This window comes from Perca flavescens, chromosome 5, assembly GCF_004354835.1.
Source record: "Perca flavescens isolate YP-PL-M2 chromosome 5, PFLA_1.0, whole genome shotgun sequence".
Taxonomy (NCBI): domain Eukaryota; kingdom Metazoa; phylum Chordata; class Actinopteri; order Perciformes; family Percidae; genus Perca; species Perca flavescens.
In genome coordinates this window covers 19,415,191-19,433,235 of record NC_041335.1, presented here as the reverse complement: position 1 = coordinate 19,433,235, position 18,045 = coordinate 19,415,191, and the positions used below count along the sequence as shown (strand labels likewise).

Sequence of the window (18,045 nt, the reverse complement as noted above, 5' to 3'; positions counted from 1 at the left end):
TTTTATATTATAAAATATTCTGTGTATGAGAATGAATAGCTGACAGTTTGCATCTTTGCCCTGTTTATCCGTTTATAATAAGTGCCATCTTACCTCAAAACAGAAAGGTTTGTCACAACCACACACTGCTAAAATAATAAAAATAAGTTTTTACTTTCATCCATCAGGAGTGTAATCATCTTTGGATTGCCTTTTTCAAGAAAATCAGAGGCATAAATGAAATGCAATTGGACAGGAAGTACAGTTGCCTTTGACTTGATACTTCTAAACTTCCTGTGACCTGCATGATTTAATATCTTCATGCATTTTGGAGGAAAGTCACAAACTCCAATATAACAAAAATTAAAACATTATTTATGATGTCAGCCAAAAAGGGGAAACCTGTAGTGTTGGGCTTGTTTCTGGTCAGGACCCTTTGATTGACAGTCACACTGTGTAGCAAATTCTGCTAGCGGGAAATTATCCACACATATGGACAGCAGAATACATAGAGCGTTCCCTAGGAAACGATATATAAAGACAACAAACTGTACTGGCAAATCACGTACAGCCAAGGCTTGCAAGAGAAGTGAGGGATCACTTCTTTATCTCCGCTCTCTCATTATCTGTTTCCCATCATGTTCGTACAGATGATCACCTGCGGCTTCTTCCATCATTTTATGTTTACGTCCTCCCTCCCTTTTGTAATCATCTCAGCCTCTCTCTGTGTTTACTCTTGTCTTACTAAAGAGTCAGTGTCTGACTCACTCCCTCTTTTTCCTCACTCTACCTTCACCCACTCGTTTGTAATTAGTTTAGCTTTTCTCCCTTTATGATTCTGTTCCATTCTTATAGAGGTTTTCAAGGTCAGTACCTCTGTTGCCTCTTTTCTCTGCCTCTCTTTGTTCAGTATAAAGTAACAGCAAGAGAACACCTAGTGTTGCACCAGACAAGGTCTTTTCTTTTTATGCGTGTGTATGTTTTATTTGTTCCTGACGGAATGTGTTTGTGTTGTAAGTTGGGTTATGTCTCCTTCGGTCACACACAACACTGCAACACTGCTCAAATAAACACACAAAGATACACATAGTTTCCAGCACTAGCTTGAGCATTTCTTGTCTATTACCAATGTCGGAATGAGTGCCATGGTATTTAACCGGTGCTCAATCACCATGGCGACAACTTTTCTTTTGCTCACATCTGATTTGTTCATTGCCCTTGCCGCAGCATCCACCTTAGAGAATAAATTTGAGTGTAATCGTCTCCAGAGTTCTGTCATGGTAACCATGCTGCTTCGTCAGTGTTCCGTTGTCATGGAGGCAAAGTTACCGTCATGGCGACCCATCTCTTCCAGCACAGCGGCCAGTTCATTTAGGTCTCCATCGGGGAAGTGCTGGGCCTCCCAGAGATCCAGGATCACACCTGTCGGACTAGACTTGGTGGCAAAGTAGTTCAGATACCTGAAGAGATCAAGGAGAGCAGAGGGACAAAATATATGGTAATAATGATATGACAGAAAAGGTATAATTCTCTCACGTTGTCAGCGCATGGTTTCTTAGATATATAATGTTTGGTTACACTTTACTTGAAGGTATCTACATAAGAGTGACATGACACTGTCACGAACGTGTCATAAACATTATAAACAAGTCATAAACGTATGACATAACACTTCTTTTAGTAAGTGTCATTTGGTTTTTGTCAGGACAAGTTATGGTTAGAGTTAGGGTTCATGACACTGTCATGTCACTCTTATGTAGATACCTTCAAATAAAGTGTCACCTAATGTTTTAGTCCTGGAGCTCATCAGGCATAAAATTCACAAAATTGAACAACAGGGTGCAACAACCAATCACAATGGGAGCCAAATCTCTAACTCCTGAATGAATAGTCACATCAATAATTGATAATAATAATAATAATAATAATAATAATAATAATGCACATCCTAATATGTAACAGGTGTGTTTGCAAAAAGCTAACATCTTCCCATAACAAAAAAATACCAAAAATATGTCCCATATCACAGTGCAAAGGTGACAAATTACCCCCTTTCTGTATTATTACTGCTTTAGTTAAATGCAATACACTTTTATCTGATGTGACTGCTCTCTTGAGGACTCTGCTGGGTTATACACTCAAAAATTGTTTAAACATATTGAAAGCACCTGAGGACTTTTAATTCAATTAAATGTGGCAGGTATATTTGCCATTATGTATGTTCAATTCAAACCATTTTAAATAAATAAGAACAATACATGCATTTTTAAGTTGTGATAGAGCACAAAAAAAGTGCCAACGAGTCCACAGGGAGAAGAATTTTCATAGGAGCAGTAAATATTAAAGCTGTCGACAGTCAAGTACACAGTGGTTGCAGAGAACTGAGCCATCTGTGACAAAGATCTCAATGCTGCTTTAAAGCGAAAAAGCCATCAGATTTCAGTCCAATGGGGATAGAGATGATACTTTCTGTTCCTCTGTAAGTCCTGCCATTGTACTGTTGGCACACTCTGGTTCTGTTTAAACACAACCAGAGATTTGTCACTCCTCTGCTCTGTCTCTACTCCTGCAGTTTGTCCTCATTTTTTCTCTCTCTCTCTCTCAAAACATCCAATAAGCTATTTTAATCAATTTCTTTATTACTTTGTCTCTTTCTTCTCACTTTCTGTCCCAGGCTCCATCTGTCTGCAGTATGTGATAAGGGGTATCCTGCTGTTAAGTGAACTCAACGGCTGAGATGCTCCTTTTTATGTGTGTGTGTGTGTGTGTGTGTGTGTGTGTGTGTGTGTGTGTGTGTGTGTGTGTGTGAGTGAGTGAGTGAATGTGTGTGTGAGAGTTTCTCTCATTTCCTTTACCAGTTGTCTCAGTACAATAGACCAAAATATTCACAATGGTGTGTTTGTCTGTGTGAAAGTGAGTACAGCTTAAGTTTCACAGTTTATATACACAAAGTTATGTCAGGAGAGATAACTGTGACGGCAAAGCCTGAGTCACACTTTGAACTTAAACAGACATGACACAAAAGTTACAAAAGCAAATAGGATAAAAGATGGTAATTCTGTGTTGTCATGCTCCCTTTGAAGAGTAGCTTTTAGCGGAAATGTGGAAGTAAACAACAATTTGGCTTGCTTTCCATTTTTCACCCGCTAATCGGGAATATTTGGTGGCCATTAACAGACTACATCATGAGCTGGCTGCCTGTTGGGGCAATGAGGGGCACTTGTGCCCAATTATCCTCTGACTAGCTGCTGGTAAATGAACCTCCAGACTGACTCATTGAGACACACATCTGGGGATAGAGATACTAAGGATGCAAATGGCCGATTGCATCTTTAATTTCTAGGTGCATGGGAGTTTACTCAAACTCTACAGTAATGCAGATTCTAAATAATGAAATGTGTTGAAATTGAGTGAGTAGATTTACTGTGCACTTTGGTTTAGAGTACAGATGTTTTAACTGTTTGTTTGTTTTTTATGAGAAAAGATAATCAGTCACATACAATTGATGTTATTTTTTGTCGATGTGTGCTCTTCGGTATTATTATGTGCTATGTACCTTGAAGTCCTAAGGAGATAAAATAAGTAATAGAATAAGAATAAACTGTGTGTGAGTCACCTGTCAAGGTTGAGTTTGTGGGCCAGCATCCTCCAGTCATTGCCTCTGGTCTGTGGTGCATCTAGACTGCCACACAGCTTCTGTCTGATGGATAAAGGAATGCGGAAGGCATTGGGTCCCACTAAGGTTGTGATATTACTGGCAGGGTCCATCAGGGACGTGTCTATGCACTGAACCTCCTGGAAAGACATAAAGAAACTGGTCAATTGTTGGTTACAGAAAAAAAAACTATTTCAAACTCATCCATCCATCTCCATCCATCCATCTTCGTCCGCTTATCCGGTGTCGGGTCGCGGGGGGAGCAGCTCCAGCAGGGGACCCCAAACTTCCCTTTCCCTTATTTCAAACTCTTTTTTTTAAATTTTAAATTACATTTCTGCATACTGTTGTGTAAAGTATAACTTCTGCAGTAGAGACACAGTAGAACAGGGCAATAATTAATACAAGAGTGAACCAAACATAAAGATTTGCTACCAAGCACTCTCTCCTCTCGCTGTTGATCTCTGTCTCTTTCAAAACCTTCATCCCATTAATCTGCCACTCCTGGGCTGAAAGGAGCCAGCAGCCTAATGAACGTGGCTTGGCAGAGGGAAACAACAACTGCCACTGTTGCTGTAAATGATTACTATTTATTGCGTCTCCTTAGCCCTAATTTACAGCAGAAAGCTCACTGCTGCTGGAGATTAAATGATTGATGCAAAGGGACATCTCTTTCTGTGTGAATTTATAAATGCTTTAAACCTGCTTTACCTTTTGTTGGTTATTGGTTTAGCTATTCAGTCCTAATTACCATACTTGCCAAACATCCCATGTGATCATAGTAATTACTGTGCAAGACCATGTATGGCCTATTTAAAATGGATTACAACTGATCACGTAACAAAATATTTGATGTTGTGACACAACTGTCATTGCCCAAAGACGCCCTAATTTTTACTGTGTACTTGTTACACAGCCACATTTATCAAAGACATTTCTGTGTATATGTTGACTGACAAATAACATAAAACTGCAGAACAGAAATGCCAAAAAAGTATGTTTCAGAAAGTTTAGAAACGGTGTCCCTATTACATAATCTTCCCACCTGAGAGCACTAACAAGTTTTTTTTTTTTTTTTTACCTTTTAAAAATCAATTGGGGCTCTTGAACTGTACACATACACTTTAATGAACAAAGAAACACACACACAAACACTATGGTGCATAACCCTGGACAGGATGACATAAAAGTGGCGCCAGGATGGCTGAGACAGCAAGATGTATCAGCTTTGTTAGATACCTTGAAACTATTAAACAACTAGATCTCCACTAGATACATTTTCACTTTGCCTGTCATTCTCATTTTGCTCAGTGACCAAGACTGCAGAAGTACAAAGTACGTGCAACCCTCCCTGCTGCTGCAACTGTTCCTTTATATTCAGTCAAAATCAACTTAGCTGGTTAAACAAGGGTTAAGAAAGTCTAAAGTGCAACGCTATCAACACCGTGGGAAAATTCAATGCAGTGACATTTCAAAAGAACTGTCTGACCTTCGACTAACACACACACACACACACACGCACACGCACGCGCACGCACACACACACACACACACACACACACACACACACACACACACACACACACACACACACACACACACACACACAGTGACTTTGTGGTTACATGGACTAGCAAAATCAAAGATGAGTTATTCCACCCATGTTATGTGACCTCTAGCCCCAGTATGAATGATTGAACAGAGTCACAGAACCATAGCAGGAGCCTTGACTGTCTGACAGACAGACAAAAACTTGGTGACTTTAGGACCTTAAGTGCGGGAATGTAGACGTGTCTCTTTCTCTGTGTGACTGCGTTCATTTTTTTTTAGTATGTATTGCTTTATTCCTCAGTGTGTCCTCCGTCAGTGTGAGTCAAGTTGTCTTCTGCAGTTTTCTCATACATACAGCCAATACCCAATACACAGCGGGTCTGTTTTGCTGTCTGCATTTGGATTTCTAAAAACAAACCTCCTCCAATGTGTTGCTGAGCTGAAAGATCTGCCCTTCTCCTTCCACCTGCCGTACACACAGTTTGCAGCTGATATCTGTGATGGCTGGGCTCAGTCTCTCCAGGGTAAAGGTACAGTGAAGAGTTCTCGGACTGCCACTCCACACCTGGTAGAATGGGATCTCCTAGAAAACACAACAAACACAATAATATTCAGGTTTTTGTAAAGCAAATTTTCAAGCAGGTACAATTCTAAGTATCTTTTTATTTTAATGAGGATTTATCAAAGTGAATAACTGCGAAGATATTTTACTCTGGGCAAAGCTTAACAAACAAAATGAGGACCGACACTGAGCCATGCAGCTAGTGTGGCAAAAATGTACATTACACAAAGGCTTACCATAGTTTATCCTTGTTTGGCTAAATATAAGTAGTACTTTAATCTGATATGTGCTGTGTGTGTGTGTGTGTGTGTGTGTGTGTGTGTGTGTGTGTGTGTGTGTGTATGGAGATTATTTGCTACATAGTGTATATTGTATTGGGAAACTTGTATTTGAGTGTATGTATGTGTATATCCCTCTCACCTGATACTTTGCGATGAGTTTGCTCTTCCAGTGTGTGTGTGGAACATCATGGATTGACAGTCTCAGATTGTGTGTGCTGTCTTTAAAGTTCAGGGTCTTTGGCTCATCCAGAAGCTTCCCTCCCATCTGGGTCTCCATCTGAAGAACCTCCTACACAAAACCCCACAACAACAACCAAAAAACGACAATTATATCTTCAAATGTCCTCCTTAACTTTGCTGCTATCTTGCTCACTGAACAATATTTTTGACCAAATACCTTGATATCGATATTGTAGGGTTGACAATTGGTGCTTTAGCAAAATATTTACACAATGAGATTTTTGATAAATAATCATGTGGATATACAGTAATAAAGTGGGTAAAGGCCAATAATGGAACAGCTAGAACAGTCTGAGAAGTTCAGAAAATGACATAATTTTACTCTAATGTAGCCTTCAAAACCAGGAAAACACTTGTGTCATATTACGATATCCAAAATCTAAGACAATTTCTAGTCTCATATCACAATGTCGATATAATATCAATATATTGCTCAGCCCTACACTGATCCATTTATGTTTTCATACAGCATTAGACATTTCAGAAAGCCTTTAAATGTATATTGCATAATAACTGCAGACACAGCACCAGGAAACACTTGAAACACATGTAAGTTTTCATTAAGATATCATAACAGCTAAGTAGTTGAATTCCCTGGATTTAAGCAAAGCTTAGCTCTGCTAACAGCACTCAACTGAAAAGACACATTAAGATGCTCAATAATAACCTTGATTAATAATGCACCACCAGTCAAAGTACTGCTGTTTTGAGATATGGGAAATGAAGCATATCTTTAATGTGAGACAGTAAAACTCAATTACTTCTATTGACTTTAGAAGACAATCTCAATGCATCATATTACTCATGAAAATAGCTAGAGAAGTAATGATGTACTGATTTTTCAAGATTTTTGTCTTTTCCATCACCCTTCTCTTACTGCTAGCATGACAGGAGAACAATCACAACTTCTCCTTGTGTACTCTCCGCAGTTAATGTGGCTTTTTGTTTTAATTTAGTATCTTAGATTTTATAAAATAGGGGGAAAAAATCAGTTAATGTAAATGTGATACTGCCTCTCCGTGAACCATCACCTTATCGTGGTGGAGAGGTTTGTGTGTCTCTGTGAACCTGAGGGCTGTGTTGTCTGGAGCTTTGTGCTCCTGGTAGGGTCTCCCAAGGCAAAGTGGTCTCAGGTGAGGGGCCAGACAAAGAATGGTTCAAAAACCCCAATGAAAAAGCTAAGCAGAGATGGAGTGACCCTGCCCGGAGGAAGCCCGGGGCCCCGTCTGGAGCCAGGCCCAGGCGGTGGGCTCGTCGGCCAGCGCCTGGTGGCGGGTTTGCCACGGAGCCCGCCGGGCACAGCCCGAACAAGCTACGTGGCAACTCCTCTCCATCCCATGGGCCCACCACCTGTGGGAGGAACCGTTGGGGTCGGGTGCGATGCCACATGGGTGGCAGTGAAGGTCAGGGGGCCTCGACGGACCAGACCCGGGCAGCAGACGCTGGCTCTGGGGACGTGGAACGTCACCTCTCTGTGGGGAAGGAGCCGGAACTGGTGCGGGAGGTGGAGCGCTACCGGTTAGATCTGGTGGGGCTTACCTCTACGCACAGTCTTGGTTCTGGAACCATACTCCTGGATAGGGGTTGGACTCTTTTCTTCTCCGGGAGTTGCCCAGGGTGTGAGGCGCCGGGCGGGTGTGGGGATACTCACAAGTCCCCGGCTGGCGCCGCTGTGTTGGAGTTTACCCCAGTGGACGAGAGGGTCGCCTCCCCACGCCTGCGGGTTGTGGGGGGAAAACTCTGACTGTTGTTTGTGCATATGCACCAAACAGGAGTTCGGAGTATTCGGCCTTCTTGGAGACCTTGACTGGAGTCCTGCATGGGGCTCCAGTGGGGACTCCATTGTTCTGCTGGGGACTTCAACGCACACGTGGGCAATGATGGAGACACCTGAGAGGCGTGATTGGGAGGAACGGCCTCCTGATCTAAACCAGAGTGGTTGTTTGTTGTTGGACTTCTGTGCTAGTCATGGATTGTCTATAACGAACACCATGTTCGAACATAGGGATGCTCATAAGTGTACCTGGTACCAGAGCACCCTAGGCCGAAGGTCAATGATCGATTTCATAATCGTTTCATCTGATCTGAGGCCGTATGTTTTGGACACTGGGTGTGAAGAGAGGGGCAGAGCTGTCAACCGATCACCATCTGGTGGTGAGTTGGGTCAGAGGGTGGGGAAGACTCTGGACAGACCTGGTAAGCCCAAACGTGTAGTGCGGGTAAATTGGGAACGTCTGGAGGAGGCCCCTGTCCAACAGACTTTCAACTCACACCTCCGGGCGGAGCTTTTTCGTGCATCCCTGTGGAGGCTGGGGGCATTGAACCCGAGTGGACAATGTTCAAAGTTTCCATTGCTGAAGCTGCAGCGAGGAGCTGTGGTCTTAGGGTCTTAGGTGCCTCAAGGGGCGGTAACCCACGAACACCGTGGTGGACAACGGTGGTCAGGGAAGCCGTCCGACTGAAGAAGGAGTCTTTCCGGGATATGTTATCCCGGAGGACTCGGAGGCAGTTGCAGGGTACCGAAGGGCCCGAAGGGCTGCAGCCTCTGCCGTGAAAGAGGCAAAGCAGCGGGTGTGGGAGAAGTTTGAGAAGACATGGAGAAGGACTTTCGGTCGGCACCAAAGTGCTTCTGGAAAACTGTTCGCCACCTCAGGAGGGGGGGGAACCATCCAAGCTGTGTACAGTAAGGATGGGACACTGTTGACCTCAACTGAGGAGGTAATAGGGCGGTGGAAGGAGCACTTTGCAGAACTCCTGAATCCGACTAATACGCCCTCTATGTTAGAGGCAGAGCTGGAGGATAATGGGGGATTGTCGTCGATTTCCCAGGCGGAAGTCACTGATGTAGTCAAACAACTACACAGTGGCAAAGCCCCGGGATTGATGAGATCCGTCCAGAAATGCTCAAGGCTCTGGGTGTGGAGGGGCTGTCCTGGTTGACACGCCTTTTCAACATTGCGTGGAAGTCTGGGGACGGTGCCAAAGGAGTGGCAGACTGGGGTGGTGGTTCCCCTTTAAAAAAGGGGGACCAGAGGGTGTGTGCCAATTATAGGGGTATCACACTTCTCAGCCTCCCTGGTAAAGTCTACTCCAAGGTGCTGGAAAGGAGGGTTCGCCAATAGTCGAACCTCGGGTTGAGGAGGAACAATGCGGATTCCGTCCTGGTCGTGGAACAACGGACCAGCTCTTCACTCGCAAGGATCCTGGAGGGAGCCTGGGAGTATGCCCAACCGGTCTACATGTGTTTTGTGGATTTGGAGAAGGCGTATGACCGGGTCCCCGGGAGATACTGTGGGAGGTGCTGCGGGAGTATGGGGTGAGGGGGTCTTCTTCTCAGGGCCATCCAATCTCTGTACAACCAAAGCGAGAGCTGTGTCCGGGTTCTCGTAGTAAGTCGGACTCTTTTCAGGTGAGGGTTGGCCTCCGCCAGGGCTGCGCTTTGTCACCAATCCTGTTTGTAGTATTTATGGACAGGATATCGAGGCGTAGTCGGGGTGGGGAGGGGTTGCAGTTTGGTGGGCTGGGGATCTCATCGCTGCTCTTTGCAGATGATGTGGTCCTGATGGCATCATCGGCCTGCGACCTTCAGCACTCACTGGATCGGTTCGCAACCGAGTGTGAAGCGGTTGGGATGAGGATCAGCACCTCTAAATCTGAGGCCATGGTTCTCAGCAGGAAACCGATGGAATGCCTTCTCCAGGTAGGGAATGAGTCCTTACCCCAAGTGAAGGAGTTCAAGTATCTTGGGGTTGTGTTCGCGAGTGAGGGACAATGGAGCGGGAGATTGGTCGGAGAATCGGCGCAGCGGGTGCGGTATTGCATTCAATCTATCGCACCGTTGTGAAAAGAGAGCTTAGCCAGAAGGCAAAGCTCTCGATCTACCGGTCAGTTTTCGTTCCTACCCTCACCTATGGTCATGAAGGCTGGGTCATGACCGAAAGAACGAGATCCAGGGTACAAGCGGCTGAAATGGGTTTCCTCAGGAGGGTGGCTGGCGTCTCCCTTAGAGATAGGGTGAGAAGCTCACTCATCCGTGAGGAGCTCGGAGTAGAGCCGCTGCTCCTTTGCGTCGAAAGGAGCCAGTTGAGGTGGTTCGGGCATCTGGTAAGGATGCCCCCTGGGCGCCTCCCTAGGGAGGTGTTCCAGGCACGTCCAGCTGGGAGGAGGCCTCGGGGAAGACCCAGGACTAGGTGGAGGGATTATATCTCCAACCTGGCCTGGGAACGCCTCGGGATCCCCCAGTCGGAGCTGGTTAATGTTGCTCGGGAAAGGGAAGTTTGGGGTCCCCTGCTGGAGCTGCTCCCCCCGCGACCCGACACCGGATAAGCGGACGAAGATGGATGGATGGATGGATGGATGGTGATACTGCCAATTTGATCTCTTTGTCCAATTTGTGGACTAAAGGAAGCAGCACGTTATACTTTGCTGTGGTGCAGCTGTTTTAATAATACATTCCAAACAGTCCTGTGGGGATTTTAGCTCATCCTTTTCAAATTGACTTCTTTAAATCAAGTAAGCCCACTCCAAGAAAGTGCTTAGAAAGTATCTGTGCCCTACAGATGCATTGTAAAAAAAGATGGTAAACACACACATACTGATAAAATCAACATATTTACAGGTTCATGAACTGCACACATACACCTAAATGCATAAATGAACACACAAAAACAAAATAGAAAAATACGTTATCAGTATGACTTCTGATGCTGCCTACAACCTTTTCAAAATAATCAATTCCTCCTTCCCATCATCTTCCTACGCAGGAGCTCTACTGTAGATTTACAGCAGAGACATCCACTTTTAAAAAGAAAACTGATCAATTATACTTCACAAAGTCTCCTTCATTAAAGAGTCCACCTCTGAACTTTGTTTTCTTGCTTGCTTGAAATGGTAAAAATGAGGGTGCATTGTGATGTTTGTGTTTCTGTATGCATGTGCATGGCTGTGTGCCACACTGACACTTGACTTATCATTGCATGCATAAATTACCAATGTTAATCTCCTGTATCAGATGGTCCCCCTAGTGCTTTGAATTTGTTTAAATTCTAAAGCATTGCTACTCTGACATTGCCTGACCCCGTTTTGTTTACCACTTCTCAGCTCACTTCCAGAAGACTAGAGGTGAGAAAACTTCTGTTTATGACTCTAGATAATCACTTCTATTCAAGCTGTAATATATCGTATTTCGAATGCAAATAACAAGGTTCCAGTTTAAGCATGGGTGGTCCAAGAAAGAACAAAATCCCTCACAGGACTAAAGAACACAACAAAGCACTTGGTCTAAAATATCATACAAATCTTTCTTTCCATCGTTTTTATTCAAGACATTGGAAAAACTTGGGTAATACTTTACTTGAAGGTATCTACATAAGAGTGACATGACACTGTCATGAACACATAATACTGTCATGACACATGAACCCTAACCCTAACTCTAACCTTAATCCTAACTCTTATGTAGATACCTTCAAGTAAAGTGTAACCAAAACTTGGCTATTGTGCTCACTGTAGATACATACTGTATATTATATGTCCATAGTATGTATATGTGTGTGCACATATTAAGTTAAGTCTCTTAAAAAGCCACTGAACAAAACAATTATTGGGTGTGATTCATTTAGTTTCAATACTTTACCTTGAGTGCATCCTGTGTGTCATCCAGACAATAGACCCTGATGTGATAGTCCAAAGTTGTGCAGGAGACGGGTCCAAAAACAGCCAGTTTAAGCCTCTTGGCGGCTGCCTTGCAGATTGACTGGCCCACCAGGCAGTAAGTCCCCAGTGTCTCTGTTAGGATGTGACATGCCTCCGAGTCCATCTGCACGTAGCAGGGGGTGGTGAAGTTTTCCTCTCCAACTACAACCACATCCTGTAGAAATCATACACACACACAAAGTCACACACATTTTTAGACTTTCGGAGTGTCATGCTGGATCTATGATGGGTGGCTAACACTGTAATATTGTAAATTGACCATGTGAGCCTTTACTCTTCTCCACTAAAGGGAGATTTAGGGCTTTATTTAACACAGGCTACCCTTAAAAAAAAGACTATTTCCAATTACTGCTGTATTGCAAGTATATATTACTAAGTAGCCTGCTTGCCTTTTAATCTAATTGCTTGTGCAGTGATGATTTGCTGCTGTCAAAGCAAACTCAACATTTCCTTGATCTGTTTCACATTAAATCAGGGGCATAATTCCCTAACTTTGTAACAGCATTTTTGGTTAAACAACATACTATCATCAACATAGTGATGCGCATGACATGACTTTGTTTTTATGCTGAGAGAAACTATGTAAATGTAGAATATTCTAAATTTACAAAGCGAGCCACACTACAGGTTGTTTTGTTTTTTCCCCCTTTATTTGGGAACAGCCTTTATTTGTCTGTGCAGACTGCTTTTAGTGAGAACTGGGCATTGTGTGAGAATGTACAGGGATTAAGTCACGTTCGGTCTATTAACATAACACAAATGGACCTGCATTTGGAGCCGTTTCCACTAATGCGAACAAACACTGAATAAGCAGGCCAGTGGTGGACTTAGGCTGTCTTAGGGGCAGGGGTGAAAAAAAAGAAAATGGGCACCAGCTGCATGCCGTGGGGCACCAGCATGCAGGAGGTTTTTTAGCATGTAGGGCAGCCTATATTTTCTCCACTGAAAGGGAACACTAGTGAGCAATTTATCATGTTTTCTCCATTTAAAGGCACCCTGGAGGGAACTTTATTATGTTTTCTCTACCATAGAGGCATGCAAGAGGGCACTTTTGTGGCCTTTTTTTTAAACATGGCACCAAGGGGGGCAGTCCTATTCAGTCTCTTTTTCATACTCGGTGCTGACTAATTTGAAACGATGTCCGAGAGCTGTTTGGGTGGAGACGGATGGAATTCTAACTGAGATGACAGAAGCTACCGATGTAGACTATGCATGTCCACCCGGGTGTCATGTTTCCATCACTGACGATTGTAGCTGGAGCCGATAAATATCTGTGACTACTGCAGGGTCATTTGTCCTGGGAATGAATGCCAATTATAACCTTTCCCATTAAAGACAAAAACCAGATGTTAGTGGATTTTTGGCCAGTGGGAAAGGGGCTTAACTGATGCATTCCTCTATTGCTGTAAAGGTAGTTTTCAATGCAATGCCAGTACTTATGTGTGTAGAGCTCTGCTCCCAAATAGAAATAATTGTTAAGCAGAAGAAAGCCCAACTGCAAATATTGAGTTTAAATCATTTTTGGCTTGTGGATCTTTTTAATAAAACAGGCATTAAACAGTGTGTGACTCCTCTGGTAATTTATCTTAGAAAACCAGTTACTCGAGTTGAGACACTGAATTGAAATGTAGATGCATGTCTATTTGTAGAATATGACTTCTAAAAGTAAATCAAGGTGTCCATTAAGAGAATGATAACACTTGTTTGGAGATGCTGTCTGTGAAGTGTGTCCAATCCCACTGTGATTATCTGCTGGCTGCTGATCATATCATTTCTACAGCTCTTACAGCTGGAGTTGTGGTATATCCATATGGCTCTTTGGGTTGTGTGAGGATGCACAGGCTATTTTCATATAAGTACCAAATCGTCAACTAGTTGTGCACTTGTGTATGACTGTGAGTAATTGTGTGTGCATATCTGTGGATGCAAACGTGCTACAGTATGGATCTGTTCCACACGCACGTGTGATTTAAAATATTGAGTTTTGAACCACAGTTCGTGGGGAGTTGTGTTCCTACAGATGAGCAAGCTGAATCAATACAAAGAGGTAAGAAAGCAATATGGTATGAATCTGTTATTACTGGTAATCACAACCGTGGCTGCTCCCCCCTGATGTAAGGGGAATTCAATTATCTTCCTCTCCCTATTTTGGGGAAAACCTTCTGATGGGAAATGGATGTTCTACTGCTATAAGAGAAAAAGAAATCGACTTCCTGATGAAATTCCACTTTTCTCGTCTTTACACACTCTGCAACCCATCCCCACCCCCCCGTGGGTCTCTCTCTCTCTCACACACGCACACACACACACACACACACACACACACACACACACAGACACAGACACAGACACAGACACACACACACACACACACACACACACACACACACACACAGGATCTTATGCATGGCTAATTGTGCAGAGACATTGTGTTGAGCTGTGATAAGCAACAGAAGACAGCATACGGGGGCCTTGTAGACACAGTGATGCTGCAAGACAGCCTTATCACCCACACCCACACACAAGGATACACACAAACGCATACATACGCACACACAGAAACAGATTGCTGAGGTAGAGACTTCATGCTGAGAAACACGGGAGGAGGGAGAGAGAGAAGGGTAGAAAAAAGGAGGGATAGAAACATAAGAAGAAAGATGACAGAAGAGGAGTATGGCAGGAGCATAACAAATTGCTTCTGATAGGAGTCTTCAACCCCCTGCTTGTCTGCTAGCCTGTAGGCACTTTGTGTTTACTGAATTTTCTCTTCTCTTCTTTCTTTTCTTTTCCTCTCCGTCCCTCCCTCCCTCACTGTGTGTGTATGTGTAACGCAGGCTATTCTTCTGGAAGAAGAAGATAATGTGTGTATATATGCTGTGTGAGTCATACTGTGTACATGACGATGTATAAATAATTTGTCTGTGACTCTGTGCAGGTATGTGTTTATTTTGTGTAAATGCATTATACATGCATTATATGGATGCATATATGCATTGTATATACAGACGTCTTTATGTTTGGAATATTTAGCTGCTGTACATGTACATGTTAGTAATTAAAAGAGATACATCTAGATGCACAATTTGTTGGCAACAAAGTGACAGCTGTTCTCTCTGGAGGTAAAACTGTGGAATTCAAAAGTTGCCACATTATAGCTCACTAAACAGAGCAACAAACACAAAAGACACAGTGTTGAACACTCACCTCCCACTCTCCCATAGCCAGCTGGTTCTTTAGCTGCATGAGCCAGTCTTCCTGGACGTTGTCAGCACAGTGGTGGATGGTGAGGATCACTGGTCTGGTCAGCAGGGCTCCTGGAGGTCCACAGCTCACCACCGGACTCAGCACTGTCTGGATGTCCTCAACCGGGGGTCTAGAAAGGACAGATGACACCCAGGTGAGATGATTCTTTAGTAAAGAGTGACAGAAGGGCTGCATTGTTGGCTACCAGTTAGTTTGAAGATCAACTGCAGAAAGCTGTATTGATTTTACTCCTGGTCTGTTATATTTTTTATAATGTTTATATATGAAAAAGCCCAGATGGCATACCAAAGGAGGAAGGGGGATGGTTAGGTTAGACTAAGACAGACTTGCTTTGAGTAGATGAGAATATCAGAGAATAAATCAGATCAGAGCAGAGTAGCACAAACATTCAATGAGAGGATGATTAGTGTAGTCAGCAGGGCTTCAGTTGGGCCTCAGCTGGAGTCAGTAGTTCACAGCTTACGGGCTGCTTTTGACAGTAAATTCAAACACTTGCTAACTAATGTATGTTACAGTACAGAACAGCAACAGAAAACTCTTTTCTGCACAGCAACAGATTACAGAACTCCATTATTATCTATTATGGTATGTATTCTTCCATTAGTAAATTGAAAGAGGAACCCACATTCTTAATGGGAAACTGTTATATAGCATTTTCAGGATAATACTTGTATTTTGTGTTTGTACTAGAATATGTTTACATGCTTTAATGTTGTTTTCTCATATTGCCCATGGCTGCTGCACCTGTATTTGGTATTCACCCTCTGTATGAGATGCTCTGTACTAGCGCCTGTCTCTTTAAGCCCCCCTCCCAAAAAGCCCAGTCTGCGCTGATTGGCCAGAGTGTTTCCTGGAATCTGCGCTTTGCTCCGCAGCCTTCGCTGTTGTTTCACTGGTTGAAGCTGGAACTACCACAACAGAGTATAGAGCAGGACTTTCTACTGTCAAAAATCGCAGATAAAGGCATCTGAACATACATTATAACATTGTAGATATGAGAGAAAATACAGAAAAGCATAATATGTCCATTTAAACAACAGTTCTGCTGTGTAATCCATCATCCAGTCATTTTATTCCCTCATGTTGCTGGAGATATTTATTGACTGGGAAAGAAGCCCATGCGGACAGAGGAGATGGATCTTAATTTTAACAGTGATTTTTTTTTCAGCCAAGCTTGTGTCAGGGGGGAACTAATCCTTAGCAGTATTATTGATTCGGCGGTTGGAGCTCATTATTGACTCATGATGGGTTCACATCAGTAGAAGAAGCTCACAGATAAAAACAGCATGACTCAAACTGTAACAGCAAACTTTGACTTACCTATTGCAGGGTTTGGGGGTCACCCCTTAATTAATTACAGATTATTATCGATTTATAAAGTTATGTATCTTTTATCATACAAATAGAAAATAGTGAAAATAGGGTGTTGTGTGGGAAAACAGTACCTAACCTAAACCACATGATTATGTCTTGTGTTGCTGAGGCAAGTCAATGTAGCAATGTGATTTCTGCTAGCCAACTATTGACTGAGAGGAAAACAGAGGACAGAGAACAGGTTTGACTCTTAGAAATACTGTAGCACACTGCAGGGGGCCTACTTCTTATTGGCTGCTATTGATCGGGGAGAAGCTAAAATGGAGGCATGGGATAGAATACATGAACCAAACTTTAACAAGTGTCCTTAAATCAGGTCTTGTTGAGGCTTTAAAGAGTTGGTTCACCTAAATTATTAAAGAGCATATTTCCTGACTTACTCCTTGTGGTATTAAGCCAAGCAGATAATACTACTGGTTTTATTTGCCCAGTTTTTGAGATTGCGGTTTCTGAAAATTTTTCAGCGCCGCCCCCAATACAGTGAAGGTGGATGGATTTTAGTTTAGTGCTAACAGCATTAAATAACTATATTAAAAAGAATGAAAAGCAATGTCTTTCCAGAAACAGTGTCCTTGTTACAATACATGGTTCTTCAGAAAATCGTTATGATTGGAACTATCATCCAGTCTAAACGGGACACTACTTTTTAAAAGAGAGATGTTGCTTTTTATTTTTTTATTTTAAAAGGTACAAATAAAATTCATTCACCTCCATTATATTGGGGTGGACGGGGAAATCTCAGACACGGATATTTAAAAACCAAATAAAAAAAACAACAAATTTACCACTTGCTATTGATATAAATAGTTAATCTGTGTTTGTGTGAAACAGAAGAAGACAATCAGAGCACATCACCATACTTAGTCTAATGAAATAATCTTTTTCGCTATTAAATGTTAACAGTCTGAAAATGTATATATTTATTAATATACCTTTCCATTTACACGCACATGTAGTGACATGCATGAAGGCAGGTTTTTAGAGTTTTGCTATACTGTAGGCATTTTATAGGGCCGGGTGCTAATAATTTCCCCAATTTGCATCAATGAAATTTTTACACAACAGCTAAAATATAAACATGTTCTCCCTCATCTCTCATGTCCCACAGAGAGATTACCTCACTCATGGACAGGGTTTGTGAGTAAAGGATTATAATACATGTAACAGGATTACAGTAATCCCAAAAATAACCACTAATCTGTTAGTTACTCTTTGCATGATGATGTCAAAAGCTTGGTGTTTGTTTTTTGGATCTATAACATGGCATGAAGTGAGAAACTGTCACACTGCAGTAAACATTAGTTTCACACATTTTAAAATAATGAGTGTGAGCTCTACATTTGGGTAATAGCACTGATTTTAAAATTGAGAAAACATTGATTAACTATGTCAATTCTATGGATTACTATACAGATTATAATGTT

General features: G+C 42.6%; 1 protein-coding gene across 1 annotated transcript in view; it reads right to left on the bottom strand.

Moving 5' to 3' along the window:
* The window catches only part of unc5ca (unc-5 netrin receptor Ca), a 104,418-nt gene continuing 86,373 nt past the window's right edge, over nucleotides 1-18,045 (bottom strand). The window contains exons 13-18 of the mRNA XM_028579138.1: nucleotides 15,188-15,356; nucleotides 11,904-12,137; nucleotides 6,168-6,317; nucleotides 5,604-5,768; nucleotides 3,596-3,774; nucleotides 1-1,439 (exon numbers count right to left, since the gene is read on the bottom strand). Of these exons, the coding sequence (XP_028434939.1) occupies nucleotides 1,277-1,439; nucleotides 3,596-3,774; nucleotides 5,604-5,768; nucleotides 6,168-6,317; nucleotides 11,904-12,137; nucleotides 15,188-15,356 (1,060 nt within the window). The 3' untranslated portion in view covers nucleotides 1-1,276. The remainder of the gene's footprint in view (nucleotides 1,440-3,595; nucleotides 3,775-5,603; nucleotides 5,769-6,167; nucleotides 6,318-11,903; nucleotides 12,138-15,187; nucleotides 15,357-18,045) is intronic.